The sequence below is a fragment of the Acinonyx jubatus genome, chromosome B4 (genome assembly GCF_027475565.1).
Source record: "Acinonyx jubatus isolate Ajub_Pintada_27869175 chromosome B4, VMU_Ajub_asm_v1.0, whole genome shotgun sequence".
Classification (NCBI taxonomy): Eukaryota; Metazoa; Chordata; class Mammalia; order Carnivora; family Felidae; genus Acinonyx; species Acinonyx jubatus.
In genome coordinates, this window is record NC_069387.1 from 28,961,822 (window position 1) to 28,981,886 (window position 20,065).

General features: G+C 33.7%; 1 protein-coding gene across 4 annotated transcripts in view; it reads left to right on the top strand.

Moving 5' to 3' along the window:
* The window catches only part of LOC106977130 (coiled-coil domain-containing protein 7), a 144,594-nt gene that overhangs the window by 70,048 nt on the left and 54,481 nt on the right, over nt 1-20,065 (top strand). For all 4 annotated transcript variants that reach the window (XM_053225490.1, XM_027073763.2, XM_015074644.3 and 1 more), the window contains 3 exons: nt 3,900-3,975; nt 12,912-12,942; nt 13,599-13,688. In XM_053225490.1, the coding sequence (XP_053081465.1) occupies nt 3,900-3,975; nt 12,912-12,942; nt 13,599-13,688 (197 nt within the window). The remainder of the gene's footprint in view (nt 1-3,899; nt 3,976-12,911; nt 12,943-13,598; nt 13,689-20,065) is intronic.

Here is a 20,065-nt window from a genome sequence, read left to right on the forward strand (position 1 = left end):
AACTACAGTCATTCACATCTGTGTGAAAGAATTTTCATACCAAGTTTTTTTTTTTGTAACAGCCCCCAAATTGAAGATCCTAAATATTTGTAGAGTAGGGTGGATAAACAAATTGTGGTTTATTTGTGGAGTGGAAAATCTTACCATAATGAAAAATTTTAAAATAGCTACTCAGAATACCATTAACTTTTGAAATGTGATATTGATTGAAAGAAGCAAGTCATAAACACAGGGAGTGCTTTCATTTGTTATAAATTAAAATCTGGGAAAATATGTTGGTTAAGGATATTAAAAAATATAGAAAAGATATAAAGATGAGAAAAAAAAAACAGGATAGTAAGTTGAAGGAAAGGGTTGTGAATAGGGAGGGACACATAAAGAGCTTCTAGGATATTGGCAATCCCAGGTATCCAGTTGTTGATCTTGAGTGGTGGTTTGGTGGATGCTTGCTTTGTAATTATTCATTAAAATGTAAATATATTTTTATGTATGATTCAGTAAGCATGATTATAAAATATAAAATAATACTAAGGGGATTAATTTCTTTTTTTTAAATATGAAATTTATTGTCAAATTGATTTCCATACAACATCCAGTGCTCATCCCAACAGGTGCTCTCCTCAATACCCATCACCCACCCCCCCTCCCTCCCACCCCCCACCAACCCTCAGTTTGTTCTCAGTTTTTAAGAGTCTCTTATGTTTTGGTTCCCTCCCTCTCTAACCTCTCTTTTTTTTTTTTCCTTCCCCTCCCCCATGGTCTTCTGTTAAGTTTCTCAGGATCCACATAGGAGTGAAAACATATGGTATCTGTCTTTCTCTGTATGACTTATTTCACTTAGCATAACAGTCTCCAGTTTCATCCATGTTGCTACAAAAGGCCATATTTCATTCTTCTCATGGCCAAGCAGTACTCCATTGTGTATATAAACCACAATTTCTTTATCCACTCGTCAGTTGATGGACATTTAGGTTCTTTCCATACTTTGTCTATTGCCAATAGTGCTGCTATAAACATTGGGGTGCATGTGCCCCTTACATCAGAATTTTTGTATCCTTTGGATAAATACATAGTAGTGCAATTGCTAGGTCATAGGGTAGATCTATTTTTAACTTTTTGAGGAAGCTCTATTCTGTTTTCCACAGTGGCTGCACCAGTTTGCTTTCCCACCAGCACTATAGCATTCTATTTTATGGTTATGTATTAATTTATAATTCTCCCATAGATGTTCATATAGGTAATTCCTATATTTCTGTTTCTATGGGGAGTAACTCCTGTTAGCATATTTGTATAAACATAAACATGGAAACAACATGCATTTTTAGGACTGGATAAATGAATTATGGTCCATTCATAGCAATGGCTTTTAAATAGAAAAACTTTTTTAAAAATAAACATTTTTTAAAACTTTAAAAAATAGAATAGCATTTAAAAAGAATAGCTTTACATAAACTCTTAGAGACATTTTCCTTGAGATTTAAGGGGATACAAGATAAAAGCATTTTAATTTATATTTTACCCCATTTTTATAATCCATCTATGTATATGAATCCTAGATTCTATCTCTTAGAACTCGTCCAAAGAGGAAAAAAACTATCCATTGATAAGTAATATTCATTAAATATTAATAATTTTTATCAATTCATTAATAAGATACAACAGCTTTTATAAAAGAGATAAAAGGAGTCCCCCTTCCTCCACAATATGCAGCTAAATCTCCTGTTACCATTTTAAGTACCTCAAACTTACCTCACAGGCCACCTTGTTAACCAGGGTACTCTTCTCAGGAAGAGGATCTTCACTGGAACATGTCAGTAAGACATAGAAATGGAGGTGACTGGCTGGCTCAGTCAGTAGAGCATGCAACTCCTGATCTTGGGGTTGTGAGTCTAAGCCCCACATTTGGGTGTAGAGATTATTATTATTAAAAATAAAAAAAATCTAAAAAATAAAAGATGGGTTTCCTGATTTTTTTTTTTTTGGTTTTCAAATTATTCATAATAAGAACTTGAAGAATAACAATTGGTTGATTACTCAAGCTATTCCACCTGGTAATGGAAACATACTATTACCATCCGTAGATTCTATGATACTGGGTAGAAATTCCTGGGTAGAAATTAGTAGAGTCACAGATGGGGGCCTGTCTTAGTTTGGACTGCTCTAACAAAATACCACAGATTGAGTGGCATAAACAACAGAAATTTATTTCTCACGATTCTGAAGGCTGAGAAGTCTGAGATCAGTGGTCCAGTATGGTTGAGTTCTGGTGAAAGCCTTCTTCCTGGTTTGCAGATGGCTCTTTTCTTGCTGTATCCTCAAATGATGAAAAAGTAGAGAAAGTAAGCAGACTCTGTTGTCTCTTATATCTCATATGTCTACTGATTTAATTACCTCTCAGAGGCCCCACCTCCAAGTCTCATCATATTGGAGATTAGAGTTTGAACAGATGAATATTGGCCCATAGCAGGGCCTATTCTCCCTCTTGTGAAGTGTGATGGAAATAACAGTTTGTGTTCTTTATAATCCTTTACCATATCCAGGGCATAATTTTACATCACACCCTATGCTATTGGCAAATTAACCTTAAAAAGTCATATGGTAGGGGCACCTGGGTGGCTCAGTCAGTTGAGCATCCAACTCTTGATTTTGGCTCAGGTCATGATCTCACAGTTCATGGGTTTCAGTCCCGTGTCGAGCTCTGTGCTGACAGTGTGGAGCCTGCTTGGGATTCTCTCTCCCTTTCTCTCTGCTCTTCCCCTGCTTGCACGCTGTCTGTCTCTCTCAAATAAATAAAGTTAAAAAAGGTGATATGGTATAATATTTTATGGAAACATTTTATGTTATTCTCCCTTGCCTATAAAAAATTCTAAATTTGATTCTTCAAAAGTTAACTTCTTTCAGTATACCCTTTGAATATTTAAGGAGTATTGATCCTTCTAAAGCAGTTTCTGATTTACTTGTTTTCTTTGTATATTTGACTTAGTTGGTTCCCATGATATATGTTGCACATTTCTACCTTTCCTATCTTTACTTCTGATGTTTGCTCGTCTTCCTACTAATTAAGGTCTGTCCCTTCCTTAAGACTCAGCTGATCTCTATCCTTCTCCTTTCTCTTCTCAGCTCCTAAACATTTATTATATTTCTCTATACCACTATTTTGACGTGTGGAATAGAAAATATAACTGATACTTAGGAACTGTGGAATGCTTCCATATTATTTAACATTATCCGTGTATATTTATTTTATGTTTGGTTTATCTAGCAGCAAACTTAATGAAGGGACTGTCCTCTCTCATATGCTTTTTGTCACAAGATTGAAGAATCTTGTATTATTACCCTGAGAGTTCATTGATTATATGGATTCTCATTATGCTGGTTTCTTTTTAAGTAGCATTTTAGTTAAACTTTTCAGTTATTTGATTCAGGTGGAAAACTTAACAGGCTTGTTAGGGTCTTCCCATAGACCTTATTGATTTAGCGGCATCATCCAAAGCAGTTTTTTCTTAGAATCTTAGAGTCCTCTTATATGCAATGTTATAAGGAGTTCACACACACATTGACCTCAATCCAATTTTGTCACTTAATAGATGCATAGTTTTGATCATAGCTTTAACCTCTCTGAGGCTCAATTTATTTATTTGAAAATGGTAAGAATATCTTCTTTTTTGGTTATTTTGAAGATTAAAAGAATGTAAAGTAGCAAAGTGACATATTGGGTATTTAATAAAATGGAAACTATTTTTATCATAAGCATTTTGTTCTTTGGATACACTTGTGACTTTGCTGTGTCTTCATGTTTGTCTAGTTCTCACACATATAGCAGTGATTTATATCAGCGTAGAGGTATAAATTCAGCCATTTGTAATACCTTTGAATGTTTTCCCTTTTTTTCACAATAGAAACTGCTTGTTCACTGACTAACCGATTGAATGTCATGTTGAAAATGTTTGAAAAACAGTCACATATGTTGGAGAGGTAAGTTTTTAAAATAACTCCTTTTCCTAATTATGAAAATGAGTATACATTTATTTTAAAAAATTGGAAACAAGATTGTTAAAAAAGTTTGGTGTTCTTATATAAACTTTTATGATATGTATAATTTAAAAATTTTTAATTATAATCATGTAGAATTTCAAATTGTATAGGCACAATAGAAAACAGTATGTCAGTTTCTAAAAAAAAAATTAAAGTACAATTACCCTATGATCCAGTAATTTCATTTCTAGATATATGCCCTGCAAAATTGAAATCAGGGTCTCAAAGATATTTATACACCCATGTTTACTGTACCATTATTTACAATAGCAAAGGGTGGAAGCAACCCAAGTGTCCAACAGGTAAATAGATAAATAAAATGTGATATATACATACAATGGGATATTTTTTAGTCTTAAAAAGAAAGAAATTCTGACATATGGTACATGAATGAACCTTGAGGACGTTATACTTAGTAAAATAACCCAGTCACAACAAGGCAAAGTTACATGATTTTACGTATATGAGGAACCAGAAATAGTCACTCTGGATTACCTATAGTTCTTTCAGGTGGCTAAGATTATATTAGTTACAAAATTGGTATGTTGAAAAAGCATGTCTTGTAGAATGAAATCACAAAGGAATTTTTTTTTCAATGTTTATTTATTTTTTGGGACAGAGAGAGACAGAGCATGAACGGGGGAGGGGCAGAGAGAGAGGGAGACACAGAATCGGAAACAGGCTCCAGGCTCTGAGCCATCAGCCCAGAGCCTGACGCGGGGCTCGAACTCCCGGACCGCGAGATCGTGACCTGGCTGAAGTCGGACGCTTAACCGACTGCGCCACCCAGGCGCCCCACAAAGGAATTTTTATTTGGACACTTTGGGTTCATTTATATTTGCTAATTGGGGCTCATTTTCCTCCTGCTCCAGGACAAAAACTGAGGTAGGACCATGACTTTTTTTTTTATCACTTTTAACTAATAATTAATTTAAATTTAATTTAGAAACACTGTACAAATTGGGAAATTAAAATTCTATGTCAAATATTACAGTCAATATTTTAATTTTTATTCAAAGTTAAGACTTTTCTCCCTTTCCCCTCACCCAGTATCCCAGCTGGTGCCTCCTGGGGGTTATGATTAGCTTTTCTTTTTCATTACCTCCTTTCTGACTAACTAATTACAGTTTCTGTTCTCCATGTGTTTGGGAAGAGAGGAAATAAAGGTAACGTATATAGGAAAAGTCTTACTTGACTGTCACTGCCTTCTTTTGCCATAATTACAGATAACACATACCAAATTTTCTAAGCATTCTTCTTATAGTGCCTCTCACTAGGCTTGAGATCAGGGCAAACATATTCTCCTCTCAAGGGTTTGGATATGGCTCAAGACACCCAATAGCTACCTGCAGAGAAATACCCTTTCTAAATCTTCTTTCCTAACCCTTTTATATTGTCTACATCACTGAAAGGTTTTAGTACTTTCTTGGCTGCCAACTTTTTTAAAGTGCAAATGGTCATCTGCCTCACCTATTACTATTACTGGGAGTTTAGGATCTCTGTAAATGCTTCCTTTAACAACTTGTTACAGTCACATCCTTGAAAATTCTGTTAAATATAGGGTGTGGCAAAAGTCTTAGCATGGTTTTAAACTTTAATAACTTCAGAACTATAATGATACAATTGTTCAAAAACATTTTGAAATTTGATTATATATGTTTCTTTCACACTTATTTAAAAATTCTGAATAATAATTAAACTTTTTTTTCAGTTAAAGTTTTTTGTTTAGGTCAGCATTTTCCATATTCAGAGGGACTACAACAAATTAATTTATTGTTCAAAGTTCACAAAACTAAGTATATTAAAGAAATGGAAATAATTAAACTTTCAAAGGTTTAATTTTTTTGTAAGTCTGTAGCATTTATATTTCTGAGGTCATTAAAGCTAAAACTGTACTAAAACTTTTAGAACATTCTCTGTTGAACTTCTACCATGTGACTGAGTGCTTGGGACAAAATCCCAACTCAGATTAGTCCGAGCAAAAGACTTACTGAACCTCACAACAGCACTATGGCTCAATCTCAGAAACAGTTATAAACCAGAACTTGAACACTTTGAAGATACTGTTTTTTCCTCTTAACATGAGCTTCATTTTCTTCTAGTGCATATCTCTTGTTTCTTTCTATTTTCTTTTTTGTTTATTTTTTGCCTATAGGTGGGAATCCATGATTGCTGGCAATTCCTAAGGTTTAGTCTTTCAGTCACTCTGAAAGATAGTATTTGGATTTTCCAAATCTAAAAGTCCTAGGTGAGAAAATCATTGGTGCAACTTGGAGACAGGTTCCTATTTCTGAACTGACCAATCAACTGTAGCTAAAGACTTATGGTCCTATGAGCTCTCTCAGAAATTATATTGATTCAGAGGGGTATATTGATTCTGGTAGTTCCCAGAAAACAGAGGCGGGGGCTACTGAGGTGCTCAGTGATGAGCATGTTAATATAGGATAACATAGGAAAAAGGAGTGTATTTCATTATTGTGTGTGAATTATACACTAGCTTGACAGGGCAATTATCCTGGTCTTTTGGGAAGCTAATAGACTTATTCTTCAGGGTCTGGTCACTTCACTATCTAGGTGTTGGTCTGTGGATATTGGGAAGGGGAAAAGCAAGCATAGACCCAGTGGACCTTGAAAAGTTCTTTCTTCAATTATGGGAAAAATTGGGATTCCAATTAGAGATTGGATGATAGGACGGTTTGTGAAGGCATAATACCTCTTTGGTGAACAGAGTGCTGAGAGCTGGTGTCCAGTGTTGTGGATGTCAACATTGGTGAGAACATTGCCCATCGCCAAGATCATGTGTGGTCCTGAAGGCAAATAGGCCCATTAAGAAATCCATCATGAGGTTTTCTTTCTAATGAGACATAGGGGTCAGAAGTAAGGGTAGTAGACTGTCTTGCTTTTCAAGCTGTAGCCCCGTACATGTATCACAGGTAGTTGTAGTTATATAAAAGGAGGAGGAGTCATAGTGTCCAGGCAGAGCACTGGCAAGGTAAAAGTATCCATTTGGCCCAAACATAATGACAGCTTTTTTCTTCACACCTTCAAAAAACTGAATCTAATGTTGATTACAGCCCTAAATGTAAGAAAACAAAACCGTACATATAGGGAAGGCATTTTACTCTATCAAAATTAAAAACATCTTATTCAAAAGGAATCAAAGTTAAAAGATAAGCAGTGAACTGTGAGAAAATATTTGTGCATGTACAATAGAGTGGAGTGATAATAGGAATATATAATTCTTAAAAAAGGCAAAAAACCCTAAAAAATAGGCAAAGCAGGGGCACCTGGGGTGGCTCAGTCGTTAAGCCTTGGACTCTGGTTTCTGCTCATGGTTTCATGGGTTCGAGCCCCACATTGGACTCTGTGTTGATGGTGTGGAACTTGCTTGGGATTTTCCCTCTCTCCCTGTGTCTCTGCCCCTCCCCCACTCATGGTGTCTCTCTCTTTCTCTCAAAATAAATAACCTTAAAAAAAATAGGCAAAGCTTATAGATAATTTAAGGAAGAAACAAAAAAAAAGTGGCCAATAAATGTTTTAGGGGATACTCAGTCTGACTTGTGATTAATGAAATACAAAGCAAAACAGCAGTGATGTATTTTTTTTGCCATTGGTTTAACAACAAGTAAACATTTTCCTATAGCAAATCTTGATGGAGATGTAGTACAATGAATACTTTTAAAAAATCAGTACAATAGGAATTGCCCATTTTCCAGGACAATTTAGCAAAATTTACTTAAAAAATAGAGTTTTAAATCTATCTTAGATAAAGGAATATGTTCAAGGAGACATATGTAAAAAGGAACTTATCATATGCTTGTGACAATAGCAAAAAAATAGAATTCCAATTTTTGTTAGTAGGAGTATGGCCCAATAATCTATGATAAAAGGATTATATGAGAATACTATAAACAACTGTATGACAACAAATTAAATAACTTACATGATATGGACAAATTTCTAGAAGGACACAAACTAAATTGATTCAAGAAGAACTTGAAAATCTGAATGGAACTTTAACAAGTGAAAAGAATTAATTAGTACTTAATTTAGTTTCCACCAAGAGATGCTCAAGCCAAAGGGCTTCAGTGGTGAATACTAGCAAATATTTAAAGAAGAATTAATACCATCCCTTCACAAGCTTTTCCAAAAAGTAGAAGAGGAGTTAACACTTAACTTATTTTGTGAGACAAGAATGTTATTATATTCTAATTACTAGAGTATTACTGTAACATCAAAATCAGACAATACTATCACAAGAAAATAAAACTGTAGACCAATATGTTGTGAATATGAATGCCAAAGTTCTCAGCAAAACACTAGCAAATTGAATCCAGTATTATATAAAATGGATTACACACCACAAGCAAGTAGAATTTATCCCAGGAATGCAAAGTTTGTTTTAAATGCAAATATCAATTAATGTAATACCGAATACTGATTGAATGAAGGAGAAAAAAAGATCACATGATCAGCTTACTAGACAAAGTAAAAGCATTTGACAAAATCCAAGCATTTCATGATAGGAATACTTCACAAACAAGGAACAGAAGAGTGCTTCCTTAATCTGATCTAGGCTAACTACTACCAAAACCCATAGCTAACACTATACTTAATGGTGAAGGACTTAATAAATTCTAAGATCAGGAACAAGACAGGACATCTCACCACATCTATTCATCATTGTAGTACAAGTTCTATCCAGGGCAATTAGAGAAAACAAGGAGTGAAAGGTGTTCATATCGGGAAGGAAGAAGTAAAACTACTTTTTGTAGATGTCATGATCTTGTGTATAGAAAATCTTAAGGGATCTGCTAAAAACGATTTGAAGAAACAAATGAATTCATCTTTTGCATTACACCAGATTCATAAATAAAAATCAATTGTATTTCTATATACTAACTGTTATGGGTTGAATTGCTCCCCCCGCCAAAATTATGTTGAAGCTCTAACTCCCAGCACCTCATATTGATTTAATTAATTAACTAATTAATTAATTTTTAAAGTTTATTTAGTTTTGAGAGAGAGACAGAGAGAGTTAGCAGGGGAGGGTCAGAGAGAGGGAGAGAGAGAATCCCAAGCAGGCTCCACACTATCAGCACAGAACCTGACGTGGAGCTGAAACTCACCAACTGTGAGATCATGACCTGAGCTGAAACCAAGAGTAGGACATTCAACTGACTGAGCCACCAGGGTGCCCCTGAACTTATTTTTAAATAGGGTCATTGTAGACATAATTAGTTAAGATGAGGTCATACTGGGGTAGGATGGGCCCTTAATCCAATATGACTGGTATCCTTGTAATAATTGGAGAAGACAGTATAGAAAGAGGGAAGAAGTTATGGAGGCAGAGATTGGATTTGTGCTACTACAATCCGGAGAATACCAGGCACTACTAGGAGCTGAAAGAGGCAAACAAGGATTCTCCTCTAGAGGTTCTAGAAGGAGCATGGCCCTAAGAACTGAATTTTAGATTTGTAGTCTCCAGAACTGTGAGAGCATAAAATATTTGTAGTTTTAAGTTACCCAGATTGTGATACTTTGTTACAGCAGCCCCAGGAATCAATCTAATACACTAAAGATGAACATTCCAAAAGTGAAATTAAAAAAAAAAATCCATTTAAAATACCACCAAAGACAACAAGAATGAATTTAACAAAAGAAGTGTAAGACTTGTGCACTGAAAACTACAAAACATCATTGAAAGAACTTAAAGAAGACCTAGTTAAATGGATAGACATTCCATTTTCATGGACTGTTAGACTTAATAATCTTAAAATGGCAGTGTTCCCCAAACTGATCTAGAGATTCAATGCAATCTCTTTCAAAATGCCAGCTTTCTTATTGCATGAACTGACAAGCTGATCCTAAAATTCATGTGGAAATACAAGGAATCCAGAAGAATCAAAGAAATCTTAAGAAGAACAAAGTTGAAGGATTCACATTTAACTAATTTTAAAACAATACAGGGCTGTAGTAATCAAGACAATGTGGTACTGGCATAAAGTTATACCTACATACATCAATGGAATAACTTGAATGTCCAGAAATAAACCCTTACATTTATGGTCAATTAATTTTTTAATAGTCTTTTAAAAATATTTTAATTTTAATTTTTTATTCAAGTATAATAAAAGTACAGTGTTATATTAGTTTCAGGTGTACAATATAATGATTCAGTAATTCTATACATTACTCGGGGTACTCTTAATCCCCTTTATTTCAGCCATTTACCCACCCACCTCCTCTCTGGTAACCACCAGTTTATTCTCTATATTTAGGGGTTTGTTTCTTGGTTTGTTTCTTTCTCTTTTTTCCCTTTGTTTATTTATTTTGTTTCTTAAATTCCACATAAGTAAAATCATATGGTATCTGTCTTTGATTTTCACTTAACACTGTACCTTCTAGATCCATGTTGTTGCAAATGGCAGGATTTCATTCTTTATATGGCTGAATAATCCACTGTATGTGTGTATATGTACATATACAAATGTCTTCTTTATCAATTTATCTATTGATAGAGACTTTGCTACTTTCATAGTTTGGCTATTGTAAACAATGCTGCAATAAATATAGGGGTGCATCTACTATTCAAATTAGTATTTGTGTATTCTTTGGTTAAATACCCAGTAGTGTAATTACTGGATTGTAAGATAGCTCTATTTTTAATTTTTTGAGGAATCTCCATACTGTTTTCCACAGTGGCTACATCAGCTTGCATTCCACCAAAAGTACACAAGGGTTTTTTTTTTCTCTACATCCTCATCAGCACTTGTTATTTCTTGTGTTTTTGATTTTAGCCATTCTAACAGATGTGAGGTGATATCTAATCGTGGTTTTGATTTCCATTTCCCTGATGATTAGTGATGTTGAACATCTTTTCATGTGTCAGTTTTCTATGCTTATGTCTTTGGAAAAATATCATTCATGTACTTTGCCCATTTTAAAATCAGCTTATATATTTTTTGGTGTTGACTTGTATAAGTTCTTTATATGTTTTGAATATTAATCCTTTATTGGATATATCATTTGTGGAAAGGATAGTCTTTTTAATAATTGGTACTTGGGCAACTGGATATCTATATGCAAAAGAGCCTTTTAGAAGAAACACAGGAATAAATCTTTGTGACGTTGAGTAATGTAATGGTTTTTTAAATAGGACACCAAAAGTACAACCAAAAAAAGAGAAGAAAATAGGTAAGTTGACTTTCATAAAATTAAAAACCTTTGTACTGCAAATGATACATTAAGCATATGAAAAGACAACACCTAGAATGTGAAAACTATTCGCAAATCATATATTTGATAAGGAACTTGTATCCAGAGTATATAAAGAATTCTTATACCTGCATAATACGAAGATAAATAACACAATTTAAAAATGGACAAATAATCTGAAAAGACATTTTCTGAAGCAAGATATACTAATGGCTGATAAGCACATGAAGTGATGCTGAACATCATTAGCCTTTAGGGAATTTCAAATAAAAATTACAATGATATACCACTTCACATCGATTAGGATGGCTGTAATAAAAAAAGATGACAATAACAATTGTTGGCAAGGATTTAGAGAAATTGGGACCCTTGTACGTTGCTGGTGGGAATTGAAGTGGTGTGTCTGCTATGGAAACCAGTTTGTAAGTTCCTTAAAATGTTAAATACAATGTCAATATATGACCCAGCAATTCTGTTCCTAGGTTTATACCTGAGAGATGGAAAACATATGTACAAGCAAAAGCTTGTACATGGATGTTCATAGTAGCATTATTCATAATAGCCCCAAAGTGGAAATAATCTAAATGCCTATATGGATTATGGATAAATCAAATGTGTACTATGGAATAATATTTGGCAATACCAAGGAACATAGTACTGATATATGCTACAACATGGATGAATCTTGAAAACAGTACAGTAAGTGTAATAAACCAGTTTCAAAAAACCACATATAATTTTATTTGTATGAAATATCCAGAATAGACAAATCTATAGATATAGGAAATTAGATTAGTGCCTGCCAGGTTTGGGGACAGTGTTGGGAAGAATAGGGAGTGACTGCTAATTGGTACAGTGTTTCTTTTTGAGGTAATCAAAATGTTCTAAAATTAAATAGTGGTGTAATAGTTGCTCAACTTGGTGAATATATGAAAAACCATTGAGTTGTATACTTTAAATGAGTGAATTGTATGGTATGTTAATTATATCTTAAAGCTTTAAAAAAATTTGGATTATAATAAGTAACTCATTTGTCCAAAATAAAAATCTATAGTTTACCCATACCTTGGAACAGTTTTTGGCAAACTTCAGCCCATGAGTCAAATCTAGCCAAGTCCTTTCATTTACCTATCATTTATGCCTGGTTTTGCAGAGTTGGGCAGTGGTGACAGTTCATCTGGCCTGTAAAGTCTAAAATATTTACTATCTGGCTCTTTATAGAAAAAGTTTGCTAAATCCTGCTATGGAATAAGAAGTGGTACTTAAAAGGAGTGAGATACATCTATGTTTACCAATATAAATAGATCTCAGACATTGTGTGAAGTGAAAATAATAAGTTTAGGACAATATATACATTGCTGTAATTTACATGAAAAAGAAAACAAGGCAGTCACCCAACCTACTAACAAAAATTATAGAATCAAATAGATATATGTAGTATTATATAAATGTATTGAACAGGTTCTGAAAAGATACACAGAAATCTAATAATATCTCTAGACAGAGCACTGGATTTTTGGAATAATGGTCAAAGTGTATTCTAACATTATTTATATTATTTTAAATTTTTTCAAAGAAAATATATAAGTATGTTACATAAATAAAAATATGAATATAAAATGATAATACATTACAGATATTTTTGGTTTGTTTTTCAGAGCTATGAATGATCAAGGTTTGTTAGAGGATGTAAGTATAGCACTCTCAGTTTGAAATTGCACTCTGCCTGTGAAAATATTAGTAGAGTCTAGTAATTGTCAGGATGCATAATCTTCAATAAAGGTTTAGTGCTTCCTAAGTTTATTCAAGAAATTTCTATGTATATGTGAGCTGGAAAGCTTTGTCTTTTTTTATTTTACTAGACCTTATTGTCACTCAAAAACACTTCACTTCTAAAATATTGAACTATAATACCCCATGTTCTTCTACATTTCCATTTATTGTTACTTCTAGCTCCTTTGCCTCTTTCAGCCCCAATTGTAGTTCATTATGCAGATTAATATCAATGGTTCATTATTTCATGAGTTCATGGAAACTTTCTTACTTTAATAATTAAGTGCCCAAATAGCTTCTCTGTGATGAAACATATGATCTTCTTTTTAAAAAATATTTATTTATTTTTGAGAGGGAGGGGGAGAGAGAGAGAGAGTCATTGTCATTTGGAGAGAGAGAGACAGAGAGTCCAAAGCAGGCTCTGCATTGTCAGCACAGAGTCCAACATGGGGCTCGAACTCAGGAACAGTGAGATCATGACCTGAGCTGAAGTCTGGCACTCAACCTACTGAGCCACCCAGGTGCCCCTGTATGATTTTCATTATTACTAAAATTATATTCTTTGTTTTTAGAAATACAAAGAAATGCAAAGTAATTTCCAAGTGTTATTAGAGGAGAAATTGGTGCTGGAAAATGAACTACAAAAGTTGAAGACTACAGAGGTTAGTTCAATTTTAGTGTCTGAAAATGGAAGAATACCTAAAAAGCCTTATTATTGTAGGACAGACATCAAAGATATATTTAAATGTTTTATAACACATTTTTGATATTAATTATAGATCATAGCTATGCTGTGAAAGTAAAATAACGCTATTTTCTAAATTACCATATTAGCTATTAAAACCAGATACTATGAAAAACAGACATAAAATTTAAACATTCCACAAGACATTTCTAGGCCAAATATTTATTTATTAAAATATCAACAAATTAGATTTTTCAAATATATTTTATTCTTTAAAGGTTTTTAAAAATTCTAGTTATTTAACATAAAGTATATTAGTTAAGCTGTACAATTTAGTGATTTAACCCTTACATGCAACACCTGGTGCTGATCACAAGTGCGCTCAGTCCTCATCACCTATTTAACTTGTCCTGTACGCACCTTCTCTTTGGTAACCATCAATTTGTTCTTTATAGTTAAGAGTCTGTTTCTTAGTTTTCCTCTGTCTGTTTTAACCCATGATCCTTTGTTTTGTTTCTTAAGTTCCACATATGAGTGAAATCCTATGGTATTTTTCTTTCTCTGACTGACTTATTTTGCTTAGCATAATACTGTCTTGTTGCAAATGGCAAGAATTCATTCTTTTTTAATGGCTGAGTAATATTGCACTGTATATATCTATATCTATATCATCTATATCTATATCTATATCTAATCTATCTATATCTATATATCATCATCTATATCATCATCTATATATCTATCTAGATATAGATATAGATATACATATACATATACATATAGATATGCTATATATAGATATGGGGTGTGTGTGTGTATATATATATGTATATGTATGTGTATGCATATGTGTATATATATATATATATATATATATATATATGCACACACACACACACACCCCATATCTTCCTTATTCATTCATCAGTCAGTGGACATTTGGGCTCTTTCCATAATTTGGCTCTTGGTTGATGATAGAGGTGCATGTATCCCTTTGAATTCCCATTTTCGTATTCTCTGGATAAATATCTAGTAGTGTAAATAGTGGATCATAGGGTAGTTTTATTTTTAACTTTTGAGGAACCTCCATGCTGTTTTCCAGAGTGGCTGCACCAGTTTGCATTCCCACCAACAATGCAAGAGGGTTCTCCTTTCTCTGCATCCTCACCAACACCTGTTGTTTCTTATGTTGTTAATTTTAGCCATTCTGACAGATATGAGGTGGTACCTCATTGTAATTTTGATTTGTATTTCCCTGATGATGAGGGATGTTGAGCATCTTTTCATGTGTCTGTTGGCCATCTGGATGTCTTCTTTGGAAAATGTCTATGTCTTCTGCCCATTTTTTAACTGGATTATTTATTTTGGCTATTGAGTTTTATAAGTTCTTTATACATTTTGGCTACTAAGCCTTTATCAGGTATATCATTTGCAAATATTTTGTTCCATTGTGTAAATTGCCTTTTAGTTTTGTTGATTGTCTCCATCACTGTGCAGAAGCTTTTTATCTTGATGAAGGCCCAGTAGTTTATTTTTGTTTTTGTTTCTGTTGTCTCAGGTGATGTGTGTACTAAGACCTTGCTACGGGTGAGGTCAAGGAGGTTTCTGCTTGTGTCTCCTCCAAGACTTTGTTTCCTTTCTCATATTTAGATCTTTCATCCATTTTGAATTTTTGTGTATAGTGTAAGAAAGTGATCCAGTTTCATTCTTCTGCATGTCACTGTCCAGTTTTCCCAACACCATTTGTTTTCTCCTCTAGGATTTTAATGGTTTCCTGTCTCACATTTAGGTCTTTCATCCATTTTCAATTTATTTTTGTGTATGGTGTTAGAAAGTGGTCCATTCCTCCAGCACCATTTGCTGAAGAGACTATCTTTTTTCCCATTGATTATTCTTTTCTGCTTTGTCAAAGATTAGTTGACCATACAGTTGTGGGTCCATTGTGGGTTTTCTATTCTGTTCCATTGATCTATGTGTCTGTTTTTGTGCCAGTACCATAATGTCTTGATGATTACAGCTTTGTAGTACAGCTTTAAGTCTGGAGTTGTGATGCCTCCCACTTTGCTTTTTCTTTCTTTCTTTTCTTTTTTTTCTCTTTGCAACATTACTTTGGATGGTTGGGGTCTTTTGTGGTTCCATACAAGTTTTAGAATTGTTTGTTTTAGCACTGTGAAAAATGTTGTTGGTACTTTGATAGGGATTGCATTAAATGTGTAGATTGCTTTGGATAGTATGGACATTTTAACAATGTTTGTTCTTCCAGTGCATGAGCATGGAATATTTTTTCATTTCTTTGTGTCTTCAGTTTCTTTCACAAGTGTTCCTTAATTTTCAGAGTACAGATCTTTTGCTTCTTTGCTTAGGTTTATTAATGGTTATCTTATGGGTTTTGGTGCAATTGTAAATGGGATCAATTTCTCGATTTCTGTTTCTGTTGCTTCATTACTGGTGTACAGAAATGCAACCAATTTCTGTACATTGATTTTGTATCCTGCAGCTTTGCTGAATTCATGTATTAGTTCTAGCAATTTTTTGGTGGAGTCTTTCAGGTTTTCTGCATAGAGTATCATGTCATCTGCTAAGAGTGGAAGTTTGACTTCTTCCTAGCCAATTCGGATGCCTTTTTTTCTTTATGAAAATGAGGCGAGGACATCCAGTACTATGTTGAACAGTGTTGAGAGTGGACATCCCTGTCATGTTACTGAACTTAGGGGGAAATCTCTCAGTTTTTCCCCATTGAGATGATATTAGTGGTAGGTCTTTCATATATGGCCTTTATGATGTTGAAGTATGTTCCTTCTATCCCTACTTTCTTGAGGGCTTTTATCAAGAATAGATTCTTTATTTTGTCAAATGCTTTTTCTGCATCTATTGAGAAGATTATATGGTTCTTATCCTTTCTGTTATTAATGTGATGTATCATGTTGAGTGATTTACAAATATTGAACCAACCCTGCAGCCCTGGAATAAATCCCACTTGATCATGGTGAATGATGCTTTGTATGTGCTGTTGTATTTGATTTACTAGTATCTTTTTGAGAATTTTGCATCTGTGTTCAGCAGGGATATTGGCCTGTAATTCTCCTTTTCAGTGGGGTCTTTGCATGGTTTTGGAATGAAGGTAGTGCCTGCCTAATATAATGAGTTTGGAAGTTTGCCTTCCGTTTCTATTTTTTGGAACAGTTTGAGAAAAATAGGTATTAGCTCTTTAACTGTTTGATAGAATTCCCCTGGGAAGCCATCTGGCCCTGGTCTCTTGTTCATTGGGAGATTTTTGATTACTAATTCAATTTCTTTGCTTGTTATGGGTCTTTTCAAATTTTATATTTCTTCCTGTTTCAGTTTTGGTAGTTTATATGTTTCTAGGAATTTTATCCATTTTCTTCCAGATTGCCTAATTTGTTGGCATATAATTTTTCATAATCTCTTTTAATTGTTTATACTTCTGTGGTGTTTGGTCATGATGTCTCTTTCTTTTGAGGTTTTATTTATTTGGGTCCTTTCTCCCCCCCTCCCTCTCTCTCTCTCTCTCGCTTTTTAATAAGTCTGCCTAGGGATTTATTGATTTTGTTAATTCTTTCAAAGAACTAGCTCCTAGTTTTGTTGATCTGTTCTAATGTTTTTTTTTTAATTTCTATTTCATTTATTTCTGCTCTAATCTTTATTATTTACCTTTTCCTGTTTGTTTTAGGCTTTATTTGCTGCTCTTTTTCCAGCTCCTTTAGGTGTAAGGTTAGATTGTGTATTTGAGACTTTTCTTGCTTTTTGGGTAAGAGCTGTATTGCTATATTCTCCCCTGTTAATGACCACCTTTGCTGCATCCCAGAGGTTTTGGACTGTTGTGTTTTCATTTCCATTGCTTCCATGCATTTTTTAATTTCTTCTTTAATGTTTTATTTTTTTATTTGAGAGAGAGATAGATAGGGAGGTAGTGAGCGAGCTGGAGCAGGGGAGGGGCAGAGAGAGATGGGGCAGAATATTTGAAGTGGGCTCTGTGCTGACTGACAGCAGAGAGCCTGATGTAGGGCTCAAACTCATGAACCATAAGATCATGTCCTGAGCTGAAGTTGGGTGCTTAACTGACTGAGCCTCCTGGCACCCCTATTTCTTCTTTAATTTCCTGGTTAGCCCATTCATTCTTTAGTAGAATGTTCTTCAACCTCCATGTGTTTGTGGTCTTTCCAAAATGTTTCCTGTGGTTGATATCAAGTTTCATAGCATTGTGCAGTCTGAAGATACCCATGGTAGGATCTCAAAATTTTCTACTGGTTGAGGGCTGACATGTGACCCAGTATGTGATCAATTCTGGAGAATGTTCTGTGTACACTTTAAAAGAATTTGTATTCTTCTGCTTTAGGATGAAATACTCTGAATATATCTTTTAAGTCTATCTTGTCCAGTATGCCATTCAAAGCCATTGTTTCCTTGTTGGTATTCTGCTTACATGATCTGTCTATTGTTGTAGGTGTGTTGTTAAAGTCCCCTACTATTCTTGTATTATTATCAATGAGTTTCTTTAAGTGTTTTTTTACTAATATACTTGGCTGATTTCAAGTTGGGAGCATAAATATTTAAAATTGGTATATCTTTTTGTTGGATAGACTCCTTTATTATAATGTAGTGCCCTTCTTCATCTCTTATTACAGTCTTTGGTTTAAAATTGAGTTTGATATAAGTATGGCTACTCCACCTTTCTTTCGAAATCCATTAGCAAGAAAAATGGTTCTCTGTACCCTCACTTTCAATCTGGAAATGTCTTTGGTTCTAAAATGAGTCTCTTGTAAGCAGCATATTGATAGGTATTATTTTTGTATCCATTCTTATACCTTATGTCTTTGATTGGAGCATTTAGTCCATTTGCATTCAGTCATTATTGGTAGGTATGAATTTAGTGCCATTGTATTACCTGTAAAGTCAGTGTTCCTATAGATTGTCTCTGTTCCTTTCTAGTCTTTGTTGCTTTTGGTCTCTCTTTCCTACTCAAAGAGTCCCTTTTAACATTTCATGTAGAGCTGGTTTAGCGTTCACAAAACTCCTTTAGTTTTTGCTTGTCTTGGAAAATCTTTATCTCTCCTTTTATTCTGAATGACAGCCTTGCTGTATAAAGTATAAATGTTTCAGATTTTTATGCTATTTTAATTGCTATCTTTTAAAAAATATTTTTAAACTGTCATTAGAGAAGTGTAATAAATTTTGTTTACTTAATTTTGTATCCAAAGTATATGTGACTAATAATAGCCTAAATTTTCTTGCTTTCCAATTGTAATACTGTTTCTTTTTCTTGCCTGGCTAAACTGGCAAAGACCTCTAGAATGATATTGAATAGACATAATGAGAGTAGGTATTTTTCATTTGTTCCTGATTTTAAAAGGAAATATTCTTGTTTCTATGGTCATTCAGCCTGCTCTTTCTTTCTCTTTCAATATTGTTTATCAGGTTAAAATATTTTTCTTCTTTTCATAATTTGCTAAATATTTTTTTCATGCTCTATAAAATTCTTTCAGCCTCTGCCTACTTCCCAATTCTGAAACCACTTCTACATTTTTAGTTGTATGTTACAATAGCACCACACTTCCAGGTAACAAAATCTTTATTACTTTTTAATTTGCTGCTCAATTGCTTGCTTTATAGTAAAGGGTTTACAGTCTTGTTTTAAGACTTTACTTAAGAACCTTAAGATAATGTGCTTTGTCCTTTTCCAGCCTGAGTACCACTATTTTCATACATTTTACTACCTATGGTATAAGCTGCACAACACATTGTTATTAGTTTAGCTGTAAACTATTACCTTTTAAAGAGATTTAAATAATAAGGAAAACAGTCTTTATGTTTATTTACTCATTTAATTATCATTTATGTTGGTCTTTAATTTGTATATTTCCTTATTTCTGTCTAGTGTCATTTTTCTTGTGCTTAAAGGATTCTTCATAATTTTTGTTATTGTTGTTCAGGTCTGCAGCTGATTCATTCTTTCAACTTTTTGATTTCTGAAAAAACTTTTTTTTTTTGTATTCAGTTTTAAAACATTGTCTCTGGACAAAGAATTCTAGGTTGGCTGGTTCTTTTCTTTTGGTACTTTAAAGAGTTTCTTTTTTTATCTTCTGGCTTGCATTGTTTCTGAAAAGTCTGCTGTCCACTTTATTTTATATAAAATCTACTTTCCTCCTCTGCTTTTAAGATTTTATCCTCATCATTGCTTTTAATTTTATTATCATATGTCTTAGAACTAGTTTTCCTTATATTTTTTGTGGGTTTGTGAGCATAAAGTTTTGTCAAATTTGAAAGTAAAATTTGTCCATTGTTTCTTCAAATATTTATTTTCTTTGCTCACTTCTTCTCTCCAATATGTACTGA